A 14,024-nucleotide genomic window follows, 5' to 3' on the forward strand; every position below is an offset into this window, starting at 1 on the left:
ACATTTTATAAAGATAATAATTAAGTATTATGTTAGAACTCAATAATTATCTTAATTATATTTTAGATTTTTTATATTTAAAATGAGATGTTTATTTTGTATTTGATTATGTTTATGTGCAGTTAGTTACACGAATTCAGATATGGAGCTTTAATAAGTTGTACTTACGTACAATTTATTTGTAATCTTGAGATTAAGTAACATGCATTAATAAGCAATACTTTATGCATAAAAAATGGTTTTTAAGAGTTTTTGTCAAATGTTTTATAATATAGTATAAATAATAATTAAACATTCTGTTAGAACTCAATGATTATCTTAATTTCTAGATTCTTTATATTTAAAATGAATGTTTATCATGTATTTGATTATGTTTATCAGCAGTTAGTTATAAGGGTGGTGTCTCATTGGTTTGAGCTTGGCTCCAAAGGTCAAAAGTACCAGGAGGTCCCAGATTCAAATCCAAAGAATAATAAAAATCTCCTTGTGGCCACGGAGATTCAAATGCGGTGACTCCGGCTATCTGCAAAGCAGATAGTCGCCCTGGGATTAGTCAGTTCGCATAGCGAGTTGAATATCCAGGTTAATCAAAAAAAAAATAAGTAATATGCATCAATAAACAATACTTCATGCATAAAAAATGGTTTTTAAGAGTTTTTGTCAAATGCTTTATAATATAGTAGAACAAAATCGGGTTATAGGACACTTCCAAATTATAAGTGTTCTAATAGACCTCTTTATAGGACTTAGTTTATAGGACCAAGAAAATAAAATGTCATATCTAAAGACGTTGTAATAAGTTTATATGACGTTTTTTGACGTCGTGATAAGTTTTTTAGGACACTTTTAATATAAAGCGTCATATTATTAACTTTATAGGACACTATTTGAAAAATTGTCCTATAAAAAAATGTCCTATAAAAAGAAATGTCCTATAAAAAATTGAGTTTACAGGACACTTTCTCAAAAGTGTCATATAAAGTTGCTAATGCGACACTTTGTATTAAAATGTTCAAAAAAAAACTTATTAAGACGCCCAAAAGCGTCATATAAACTTATTACAACATCTTTAGATAGAACGCTTTATATCTTGGTTCATAAATTAAGTCCTATAAGACGTTCTATTGGGACGCTTAAAGATTGGGGATGTCCTATAAACCCATTTTTGTTGTAGTGGTTTGTTGGATTTAATAGGATTTCGAGGAATTTGATATTAAATTCTGTTAAAATCTCGTGTTTGGTTTTAAAGGAAAGTCTGCAATTGAAATCTCGGGATAAATATTGAATTTAGAAATCTGGTATTTTATGGGATTTTATAAAATTTGTTTGTAAAAATGTTTTCGAAGATGTTAAAAACATTTGTTCTGTAATAATCAATCAGTAAAAGACAATGTAATTACTTTTAGGGAAATTTATTAAAATAACCATTTTCAGGGTCGGTTTCACCTTTTAGTCATTTTCTATCCAAGTTTACCAGAATAGTCATAGGTTCGCATAACCCACATCCGTAATTGCATACCTAGTTAAAAGACAAAAAAATACACTTTCTATCCTTATCCACAAAAAACAGTACTTTTGTCACCCCAAGTCCGCAAAAAAAATCATTTCTTACTCAGATCCGCAAAAAAAATTACATTTTTCGGCTAGGTCCACAATTTTTTTTAAATTGCGGACCTACGGCTATTTTGATAAATCTTATAAAAAAAATGGCTAAAAGATGAAATCAATGGGTAAAAGTGACTATTTTAATTAATTTTTCTTATTTTTATTATTTATAAATAATTTATAATTTTTTTATAAATAATTACAAAGATAATTGAATTACATTTTTATTACTCGATTATAGTATGGTCTTATGTGATTTTAAAAAAGCGATGATGTTTTTGTTTTTGAATAAAATATAATTTTGAAAATATTATAAAAAAATGACAAAAATCTATCAATATTAGTATCAAATTAACTATTTAAAATTCTCATTTTTGTGTAATTTTTTAATTCACTTTTTTTTTAATTTAATTTAGGTTCAATAATGAAGTAAATTTATATTTGGTATAATAATATAATTTTCTTATAAATATAATAATTAGTTATTTTGTTAGAACTCGATAATTATCCTAAATATATTTTAAAATAAAATGTTTATCATATATTTGATTATGTTTATTCGCAGTTAGTTACATGAATTCAAACATGAAGCTTTAATAAATTGCACTTATGCATAATTTACTTGTAATCTTGAATTTTAAGTAACATGCATCAATATCTAGTACTTCATGCATAAAAAAAGTTTTTAAAAGTTTTTGTCAAATGCTTTATAATATAGTATAAATATTTATTTACAATTAATATTAATAAATAATAATTAATATTAATACGATTCTTAATTAAAAAAAAGTGACAATAAACCCCCCCAAAACGCTACTTCAATCAGTATTTTAATAAGATAGCTTATATTCATTCAAACATGTACTTAAAAATAAATTAACTTATATTTATAAAACAATGTATTACTTAAATAATATTAAAACTATGGTTTTACAATATTTGAATAGCTGACGTTGTTTAGCCTTTACAATATTTAAATAATATTAAAACTATGGTTTTACAAAAGGCTTAATAAGGAAATAGGTATTTTTGGTCGGACTTATCAGGTTAGGTTAAACCTATATGATATTGGACCCGTTTGGACTTTGGCCTGAATCGGATTGGGTTCATCAACCTATTTTTCGGATTGGGTTAGATTAAATAGTCGGTCTATGAGGTTTATGTGCAACCAGACTTTTAAGGAGTTGTTTATCGTGATAAACGATTACTGGCAAAAGTCATGATCTTCACTGACCTTATCAATTAACATTCTCAACCATCAAAATGAATTGTCGGTAAGCATCTCTTACCCGATAAACACCTCCTACTCGGTAAGCACTAATCAGTAAGAGTATTCTCCCTCGTTTACAGCCTTTCTTGAAGACACCCTTTCCAATTCCCTATATTCAGTGAAAATACTGTTGTATTGAACAGTTTTAAGAATTAAAAAAACAACTCGTGCATGGCCAAAATGTCCGTCGCTTAAATAATCAAATTTTAACAGTATCTTTACGACTTTAGCGTTGATCGTAAGACTTAAGTTTGAGTTTCTGGATGATATCCCTGTTATTGTGGACTTGTGCCAATTTCATATATGAACGAGTTTTATTCGATTTAAATGCATTTAAATATAAACTCGTTTTAATAAACAAAGATTAAACACCGGTTTATAAAAACCAAATACGTGGATGGAAGTCGGAATCCGATGCTCGAAAACAAAAAAGTTAAGCATCAAATTCGTCAAAGAAATCAAAGCCTAAAACTACATTCCCTTTTGTGACATTTACAGATTCTTTGTATAACTTATTTATTTAAGTGATTCCAGATATGAAAACATCGTGTATGACATTTATTTCAATTTTTATGCTTTGTTTTTTGGGTAAAATCTTTTCATTGGTTTTAAAATAATCGTAAACGCTTACCAGGTAAGTATTTGGTAAACGACCCCTAACATAACTATACAAGAACAAAGACAACGCACAAAATTCTCTACTATCGTTATACAAGAACAAAGACGACAAACGAAATTGCTGAAAATACCGCAGTAAAAAACTACTGAAACATACCATGAAATTATGGGAGAAGTAAGAGAGAGTGGTACAGATTTGTACAAACGGACATCGACCTAGACAAAGTATTTCTCGGTGGAGATAGGGATACACACCAGAGATCGGGACCAAACCCATTCATCTTTGTCGTCATTTTGGATGAGACTCCGAAAAGGGGTCCATGGTGTACGTAATTTTTGACATAAACACGAGCCAATCCAATCAAATGAACCATTTGATCTGGTGCTCGAATCGAATCCAATAGAAACCAATAAAGTTGCAGCATCAATGGCACATGGATGATGGAACAACTCATACTAGGCAATAAAATCATATTCTCTCCACAAAATCAATTACACTATCACAATTTCACAAAACCCTGGCTGCAGAAAACCAGCTACAGTTTCATAAATATTACAAAACGTATTTCCAAGCAGCTTCCGTTGGGTGTTAACTTTGAATGGACCTTCCATGTCGTTGCACAAGAGAAGATTCCGGAATGGAATTATTTATCAGATGCAAAAGCGCCCCAAGTAGTATATTAACTTACTAGTTTCCGCAGCCTCTTCTCAGCCCCTTTTGCAACCTTATTTTGGGGTTCTAGTACGAGCGCGTGCTTAAAATCTGCAGGCATTAGAAAGAAAAAGAACTGGTATGAACTGTAACTTTGTTTTGAAATGCTTAAAATGAGCATTAACCGTGTCCCCAATCCGAACGATAATTTATTATGATGCATTACTATGAAAACATAAGTGCATACATTTAAAGTAAAAGTAACGAAAAGAGCAGAAATGGAAAAGAATACTCTTCTTTTTAACAAGTGTCTACTTTCCAATTCTACCCTTTCATGAGATGAAGAAATCCATTACTACCTCTATTATAAGGGCAAAATTGTCATTTAGTCAAATAAAAAGTGTAACAATTACACATTTCTAAAGCCGTGTGCCTTTTTCATTGTGGACATTTATTTTGGGACAGAGCGAGTAGAAAAAAGAGCTCATGCGGTATCTCACAGGCAAAGCCATGGACCATATGCATGCCGTTAATCATAAGTGTAACACTTGAATACAAAATTGTGTATGCTTTGTGTTTGTTCTTGATAATTTTACCTTCTTGTTTCAAACCTAAATTCTAGACAGGATCATATATGCCAAGGCATTCAGGAGTTCAGAGGCTTGATAGCAATAAAATCACAAAAGCATGAAGTTTTGATGAAAATCTGATGTGTTCCACACACTGATCAATATGAAACCAAAGTAGTATTCCCACATATACAGCAATCAAATGCCTAAACTAGTGTTTATGTGTACCGACCACACTCGACATCAATTTTTCATTGAGGATCATCAGTGAGGAACCATAAAAAATCACAGGTATATTTTTCAGAGCTACATCACAACTTAACACGAAGAGCTCCAACTTGACTTGACACCTACTAGGTCAAATCATTTCATCTCATCTCCCAATCACCAGTATAGGTTTCATCTAGGCTATAGCATTTAGATTCGGATAATGTTTCAACCTAATTCAGAAAACAAGAGTGAAGAGATTTTTAGAACTCAGTTGGGTGCGTTTGGTACGCAGGACAAATAATACAAGAACTTGTTGTCCCACATAGACTAGGACAAAAATGCATTTTTCTGTCACACCAAAATAGGTAGAACACAAATCAGGAAAATGGGGCAAGATCGATAAATTACTAAACTAGCCATGTCAAAAAAAACCCTAAAACCGTCCACAATTCGTTCACCGGCCTACTTCACTCTTGCCAGTCCAGTCCAATCCACCTACCAAACACACCCTAAAGCATGTATGCACCAATGATTCTACTTCTAGGTCTCCTCTGTGTCCCTTTGTTTGCATACCTATAACATAACTTGGTTTCGATGTTCAGTGCAGAATTATGCCATATATACATCCTCTAAAATGACTTCAAGAATCAAGTTCTCCCCTTCTTCGAATTAGCATCATCAGAATACAACTCAGCACATAAGTTCAAAATACCAACCACTTACAAGTTGGAAGATCAAGTACTGACGAAAAGAACAACAGCACATTTTCTTGATTACTCACAAAAAAATGACCATAATAATAGTGTTTAAAGTTTGCCTGCACTACAGTTTACTTGTACGTCAAAGATAGATTTAAAACCACACTAAGAAAGCTAACGGAGGGGGAAAAGGCAAAGTTGAACTTCAATCATCAGTCTTCCACAACAAGACATAGCTTTTATTTTGGGTCTGGGAGTACTAAAAACAATCTCTAAAGACATTAGTTGTCTAGAAAATAAGTGCAGTTTTTATTACGAAATCTACCAAAATAGAAGAACACACACCTTGAAGAGCCTCCTTGTAGTACAGAACTGATTCTCTAGCAGTTCCCCGTCTCAAGTACGCCTTCACATTCTGCACAAAGAAGAAATTAGTTAGCATGCATCCAATTTTAGAGACAAACTAATGTCAAAAGCGTAGGAAATTATTTTCAAGTGATGAGCAGCACATATATGATGCAACAAGTTCTCAAACATTTATACATTTCATCACCTTAAGAAACAGGTTCTCTACTCCATGTTTAATCTTGGCATGCAAACTGAAAGAGTATTCAAGCAGTGTTCTAAAAAGCTTGGCGCAACAGCCGCCATGGTTCAAGGCTTGCGTCTCACGCCATGGCCTAATGCGCAGTTTTGTAACACGATATTTGATTTTTCTTACCTTTTTAATGTCTTATTTGTTAGTTTTTAATATATACCCAAATTTAAATTGTTTAATTTTATTGACTCGTTGAGTAACATTAGAAAACATATGGTTATATGTATACACATATATATAATATGATGTATGATATAAGATTTGCTGCCATATATCACGCCTTGAAAAGCGTTGTGACCTCACTGCCTCACACTACTTAGTACATTTTTCAAGATATGTAAATTCTTGGAATAAATTGGTGCATAGAAAACAGCTGGTGAAATACAAAGTTCTCGAAAAGATTGAAACCTGGGAACATTTACTTCTCTCTATATTTTGCTCATATATTTCATCATATGGGATTTTTAAACTGAAAAGTAAGATTTCCAACATATCCACATTCCACCGATATCCTTGCAAACACAAACTATACCCTTTCAAATTCCATTAATTAAAACCTCTTTTCTACTTCCAGCTCAACCTTTCGACCTAGCTCACAGATACAGTACAAATGAACAGCTCCACTAGAATTACACGTCTAAGCCTTAAACCCAAATTAAAAACAAGCAACACACGTCAAAATAGTACAGTAACAATGAACTACGTATCATTTGAATCAGCACTGACCTTCTTATCAAGTGATATTGCTCTGCTGCAGTCCTCCTCAGCTTGCTGAAAGCTGGGATATAACCATACTCATGTCAGTGGAGCAAAACGTATATAAATACCAAATCATTATATCAAACAGTTCGAAGTCTGAAAACATACCATCCTAATTCTAAGTACGCAGCTGCTCTGTTGCAGTAGAAAGTAGCATTCGATTCATCCAACTTAATAGCTTCAGTATAATAACTTACAGCTTTATTCCATTGTCTTCCCTTGTATGCAGCATTTCCCTGAAAAAGATACCAAAAAATATGAAACTAACTAAAAAATTGCTTTTCAATGGCCTTTAAAGAACATAAAATACATATAAAGAGAGTTCAAATTAGTAAGAGCTAAAACTAACAATCAAGGCATTATGGGTTAGACTACGATTAATTACTGCTGATTTTATGCATAACAAAAGTAGGAGATAGGAACAGTAACAAAGGAGGCCTCCCACTTTGAACCAACTTCTGCTTGTTATATCTTGTTAAAAGATTGCAAACAAAATGTTGATTTAAAAAAAAAGTGCATGTCATTTTAGAATGTGAAAGAGCCAGTGTAATAATTTCTTTGAAAGTGCAGCATATATCCACATATGTGGCTGAGCCTATATGGGTGTATTCCAGTAATAATATTTCTATATTCCAACACCTAGCTCAATCACCATAACCTTGCTATATGCTATATATATAAGAACATTTTATGTAAAATGTAAGCACAAGTATGAAACTTTTCATGCATGCAGCAAATCAAATCATCAGTTAATTCATACTGGCATGCAACAAAATCATAGAATTAAAGAGGGTAAAACCTTCTCCTTCAACAATTCAGAAGCATCCATGTTGCCATTCAAGTCTAACGATGGTGGCAAACTAGTAATAGCACTAACTTGTCCTTGTAGAGATTGGTACATGTCCAATACAGTATCAAGGAGAAACTTGTCTGATCCATGAAATGCAATAAAAGAAACACCAACCGGACAATCTTCGTGTTTTCCAAAAGGAACAGTAGCCTGGAGACAATTTGTATGACAGTCATATAAAGTGGGATGATCCAATAAAGCAAAAAGTTAATGAAGTTACCCTCATATAAAATTACCTGACAGCAGCCAGACATAGTAGTGATGCTTAATAAAGCAAATGCCCTATCATGAAATTCAGACAACATAGCTTTTTTTGAATTAAGTTTTAATGGAGTATCAGCAACCGTAGGAAGAACCAGAATTCCATCATCCTGCGCAGCAGGACACGTATCAATTGGCATCATGTAAATTCTCGTGATCGCAGTAAATAGAACATAAAGCACAGAGAATAAAAGAGAATATGCTCCTATAATTGTTATGTGTCAAAGTAACTACATTCTATTGGCATCTTACATTGGCTAGTCACAGACCAACCCACAAACCATCTCTAGAAGGGATCTTTTAGAGAGAAAAAATCAGGGTTCAACATATTATAACATGGTATCTGAGCCAACATCTAGCACCGCCATGGGATCGACATCTAGCCTCCGCTTGACAGGGCGTGTTGGAGTCTCACATCAGCTAATTCTCTTATTCCCGGATAATTTTGCATTTTTGAAGAGAGAAGAAAGTTCATCCAAGTTCCCACTAGAGTACATCAAAACTAACTTGCCCCATGGAGTAGAGCAAGGCATGCAGGCATAAACTACTTGATTTTAATGGTAAAACAAAAATCTGAAATTCCACATACTAGTTCCATACAGTTACTAGTTTACATGGTTAAGAAAAACAATTATTTCACTTTCCTTTCTTGAATCTGATGATCTTTCTAAAAAACAGACACAAGATGTCCCATATCCAAGTGCAAAATTTGAAACACATCTTAAATTAGTTATAAATAGTTGCATTTATCCATATGTCATTTAGCTGTAATATAACTATATAAGTTTCCAATTCGAGTTCTGATGGTAGCAAGATTGAGAGATGGGCATCATTTAGGAGACAAGTCTCTCACGTTGGCTAAAAATAGTTGATAGGTCCAAAAGTTTAGGGAAGCTGGGTTTATGCAATACTGAATAGACCATGTACAAAGGCTGCTTGGTGGATTGAAAACAATATGCAGCTGTATTTACAGCTGCCATGCTAACATCAGGTAAAGTGGTCTAAGTGAGCCATATTGGAGACATATATCAACCGATTATTAGTCATACACCAAACTGCTAGAAAAAATAAAATATATGGAAAAGAAGACATGATAAGATTTCTAAACAACAAAATTCTAGTTCTACAGTGTATTGAGAATACAAACGTTTTGCATGAAGATAATATCGAATACCGTCATTAAAAGCATAAAGACACCCCATTATTTAACTAATGAAAGAAACCTGCCATTGAGATCATTCTATTATCAGGAGAAAGATAATAGCTTTCTCCAGTTTCAGGATATTTATAGACTATTGGTGAATGCCTTCATCAGAGCGCTAACGCTTGGATTATCATTCACCGAGTTCAGTAAGATACATTCGGCATCAATTAACATGATCAGCAACCTCATAAACAAGCAATTAAGTAGCTTTCCCATCATCCCATGAACAAAAAAATAGACATGAGTACCTTCAAGATTTAAAATCGTTCAAATGTGGGATAAGACTCACAAGAGGTGTTGACAAGAAATTAAGTGTCAAGTTGAAGCACTAATATCCCTTGCATTAGGATAAAGACAAGCTAGAACAAACTAACGACAAAGTGATTTATGTGACAAGAACCCATTAATAACAATACAATCTTATAATGCAACAGAAAATATAGGCTTACAAACAAAATATGGCCACATGCTCCTTCAGTCAATGATGTGAAGTACCTTCAAGAGACTGCATAGAGCTGCTCGCATTTCTGTCCTGACCTTGTAGTAAGCTTTTATATTTTCATGTTGAGCTGTAATTGCTGCATGAATTTGATCAAACACACCAGATCCTAGCCTGGGTTTGACTGTATTAATCCATTCTTCATGATTGGTTTTGAATTCATATCTGAAAAGTCATCAGTGGGATGCCAATAAATTGTTAGGGTGATGATTGCAATAAAACTCATATGTACACATATAAAATAAAAGGGGGCACAACAACATCCATAGATTGCAAAAAGAATGCAAAGTATAGACTCAAAACTGGTGGCAGGATCATGTGAACAGAAAATGTTTTCCTGGAACGTTGTTGGAAACAATATGTAAAAAGAATAGTAGTTACACATTATTATGGATGAAACTCATGGAAGAAACGTTACTCAAATTTCATCCTCGTACTTAATTGAGAGTATACAAATGAAAAGAAAGGATAGACACACAAATGAGCAGTACAGCCTGGTTCACCCCTTCCTAGAAACTGTATTAATCTTCTCTTAGCATCTATCTAGCATAATGATTCCACGATCATCTCCAAAAAATTAGGCTCAACATCACTAACTGCGACTGTGAATGTTTGCCACCTCAATACACAAAGAACTAAACCAATGCAGATGCAAAAAAAAATGTTATACCTCTGTAACAATAACATAGCTGAAGAAAGAGCTTTCAAAGTATTTGTTCCCTTCTGCGGGTTTGATGTCTGCTCATGAAAATATTTTAGGCTTGGAACATTTGACAAAATATACTGACCAATATTCATATGCTTTGGTGGTTGGTCTGCAGAAAGATTGAACAAAAAAAGAACAACATGCAGTTATCATAACTAATGACGCCCCTTTGTTTTTTGATCCGCAAAGCAGAAGCCAATGATATAATAAGTTATATAATTTGGGACATAAAAATCCTGTGAAGGAACTTACAACCAGATAACTTTTCAGTTACTTTGCTAACAATATATACAGTCTTCTGTTGAGGAACTTTAGATAGCTGAAATAAATCATCAGCCACTATTATGCGTCTTGTCCTTCTAGGCTCCACTGGGTTTAACTGAAGGAGGACATGTCCAACACGATGCAATACAGAAGGATCACGAGCAAATATTCCTGAAATTTTTTCATCATCATGGATACATCATTATTAGCATAGGCTATTAGTAAAAGTCATAAAGAAATCTCAGAATAATGGGGCAAGAAAACATCCAACCGGTTGACTGAAAGAATTCAAGTAGTTGGTCAGTTTCATACAAACTAAGAGGCTCAATACTCCACATAAGTTGGGTTGCATGTCAAACGTTTCATTGTGAAAAAAGTGCTTCATATACATGAATGCCAAAGAAGCAGCAATAAAATTGAAGACCTCTAACAGACATGTAGTTCGACAAAAAAACTGAAAGGCTAAACGAAAATACATAGAACATACCGAGACTACATACCAACAGTGTCTAAACTCTGTGAATTTGGGAGAACCCCAACAGTGGATATAACTCCATGTGAAGGCCGGAATCCAAGTACGCCACAATATGCAGCTGGAATTCTCACTCCCCCGATTGTATCAGTACCTGAGAAGTCAACGAAAGGCATATGTCATACGCATTTCACCGATTTAAAAGTCATGAAGAAAATCTCACACGAAACAACAGCAATCTCTCCTTTTATACACATGACCACAATGAATCCTTATTCTCAAGATTCAAGGATATTCCTATCCATGAGCGGATCCAGCCTTTAAGCAGTGGGGGGAAAGGCCCCCAGTCAAAAACCATAAACCTTAGTTGACTAGTTTAAATTTTCTACTTTCACCTTCGTCTTACATGGTTTCCCCCCAATCCCATATGCTTACCTCCCTCAAATCCCATCCAACGTGCCCCCACCCCATTCATTTCCTGGACCCGCCAATCCTATCACACTGCAAACTGAACCAATTTGAATCATATTCAACCCATTAACACAGTGCACCTCCATCTCCAACTGAGGCCACCAGGCAACCTCATCCGCTTCAAAAAAAATTGTTAAACGGTAGCTAGATCTACTTTCTAAGAATTTATTATTCTACATGCTTGACTGCTTGTAGTTTTAAACATTTGAGTTTCAATCCCTTTTTCATGAGGGGATGTGGACGGGAATGAAGACGAAAAAAAGAAAGATTATCTTCAAATTACTGTAAGTGCTTGCATATTCCCTTTGTCAACATTTACATCTACAAATGATAGAACAATACCGATAGCAAAATCAACAAGCTCTGCTGCAACAGCAACAGCGGAACCACCAGACGGTCCACCGGGAATATAAGATGGCATTGCTGGGTTTGTTGGGGTCCCGTAATGTGAATTTTCTCCAGTTATCCTGAAATCATAGACCAGCACTCACTTCCAAGGTAAACTGTGAATCGTCATTAGCAGAAACTTTGCAAAAAGATAACGAAGCAATCACAGAAAACAAAATGAAAAAGAATGAGTGAATGACAAAGTTTCCTTTGTAATTAAGTAGATATTTTTTTTTATCTTCAAACTTAAAGTGGCCATTGCCAAAATGCACAACTAACCAGTCCTCGAACATATGTTACACATTAGATACAAAAAGAATTGCGATTAACACCACAAAACAGATTGTGTAATACTAGAACAAACAATGTTTGTGCAACTTCTTGTCTTTACGAGAAGTCAGATATCAATAATGTAATCTACTTAATATACTAAAGATAAAAACAAAAAAGGAAGGAGTACCCAAATGATAACTCGTCCATGACAGTCTTGCCAACACAAGTAGCCCCATTCTTCAACAAAGTAGTGACAACAATAGCAGTCTTCCCAGCTTCCTCATGGGTTCTTTTCCAATCCGGGTTCCCAAAGCCACTCACATACTCTTTCACATCAAAGCTGCAGCATAATAGCAGAATTCAGCAACAATTAAGCTTTTTTTTTAGGTGATATCATATGTAGGTAGCACACTTCAAATGCAAACTCACAATTTGTTGCAAAATTAGACCAAATAAAAGTTCAGTTGTTGTACTTGTATAGCTTAATTGATGCAAGATGCTAATTTTCTACGAGAACATAAAAATTCATGTTTTAAGTAAAATGGTAGTCCATCTCCAAAACAGAATGCAACACTTATTGGTTTTACTCCCGTCCGCTCCTCCCCCCACAAACAAAAAAAACCCAAATTCATTGATACCTTTTCTGAAACACCGTTCTAAAATTTTATTTATTTTGTGCGATAAAAATACTAAACATGCAAACTTTGCATTTCATGTTGGCGTACATATTTTCTTTTAGAAAGAAAAAATTGTATTGTATAGATTACATCATTGCAAAAAAATGGTCCATGCGAGTGCACAACAACATCCAGACACATAACAAAAATAATAGCATATGTGCGATGACGCTGAACTTCCAATGAGGAGGTATAATCATCCAGTGATCCACTTGTGTAAAATAATAATAATTCATAAATACATATGTAATATTAAAGAATAGAACATGTAAGAGAAACTAACACGTCATTGATTGCAAAAGTTAAACCAGAAAGAAGTTGTTTGGCGGCGGGAGGAGGCAGCTGAGGAAACGGAAGTAGCTCAAACCGCTCTACAAAAGCACCATAATCTTCTTTCACTGTATGCCTGCCTTTTAATCGACGCCTCCGAGTCTCTGCTGTAAGGATCAAGATGCCAGCAACGCTGACACCGATCACGATCAATACTTTTGGGTTTGAGACATTGATTTTCAATTTTTCCAGATTTACAGATTTCAGCGACATCGATCGATTAAAGATTAGAAGGTGATGTCTGATCGCCTAGTGTTTGAATCTGTATTGCCGGCGCCGGAGATTCGACGATTTCCGGTTTTGATTGAAATAGAGGGTTTCGAAGGGTTTAATGGAACGAGAAGGGTTTTAGAGAAGAGAGCTCTTTATATATCGTGCGCTTCGACCAGAATACGGGATGACTTGCTAACGTGCGCTTCCAGCGGAATGCGGGAAAGGACGAAATCACTCATGCTATCGTGCGCATCCTACCAAAACTACCCTAACCTAATAGCATCTCTTGCTCAAAAAGAAATCCCAAGAATCTTGATATTTTTTTTTCCTTTTGAAAAAAATTATTGAAATTTCTTATTTTAAATTATTAGGGGTTGTTAGGTAATTACTGAATGGTTTGGCGTAAAATAATAAAGAAGCTCTCATGAAATAGTGCAA

General features: G+C 34.1%; 1 protein-coding gene across 2 annotated transcripts; it reads right to left on the minus strand.

The window, feature by feature from the left end:
* Positions 1-3,932: 3,932 nt before the first annotated feature.
* On the minus strand, positions 3,933-13,704 carry LOC112500208 (outer envelope protein 64, mitochondrial). Of its 2 annotated transcripts, none has more exons than XM_025103575.1 (13): positions 13,327-13,704; positions 12,554-12,706; positions 12,049-12,173; positions 11,264-11,389; positions 10,774-10,934; positions 10,464-10,531; positions 9,790-9,958; positions 8,066-8,200; positions 7,779-7,979; positions 7,088-7,215; positions 6,947-6,998; positions 5,968-6,037; positions 3,933-4,256 (listed from the first exon to the last, which is right to left on the minus strand). In XM_025103575.1, the coding sequence occupies exons 1-13, from the start codon at positions 13,584-13,586 to the stop codon at positions 4,174-4,176; spliced, it is 1,731 nt and encodes a 576-aa protein (XP_024959343.1). In that variant the 5' UTR covers positions 13,587-13,704; the 3' UTR covers positions 3,933-4,173. The 2 variants fall into 2 exon arrangements, with proteins under 2 accessions (XP_024959343.1, XP_024959342.1); XM_025103574.1 differs by having other exon boundaries at positions 10,464-10,608; positions 10,752-10,934; positions 13,327-13,703.
* Between the last annotated feature and the right edge of the window lie 320 nt (positions 13,705-14,024).

Source organism: Cynara cardunculus, assembly GCF_001531365.2.
Source record: "Cynara cardunculus var. scolymus isolate 2C chromosome LG 17, CcrdV1, whole genome shotgun sequence".
Lineage (NCBI taxonomy): Eukaryota > Viridiplantae > Streptophyta > Magnoliopsida > Asterales > Asteraceae > Cynara > Cynara cardunculus.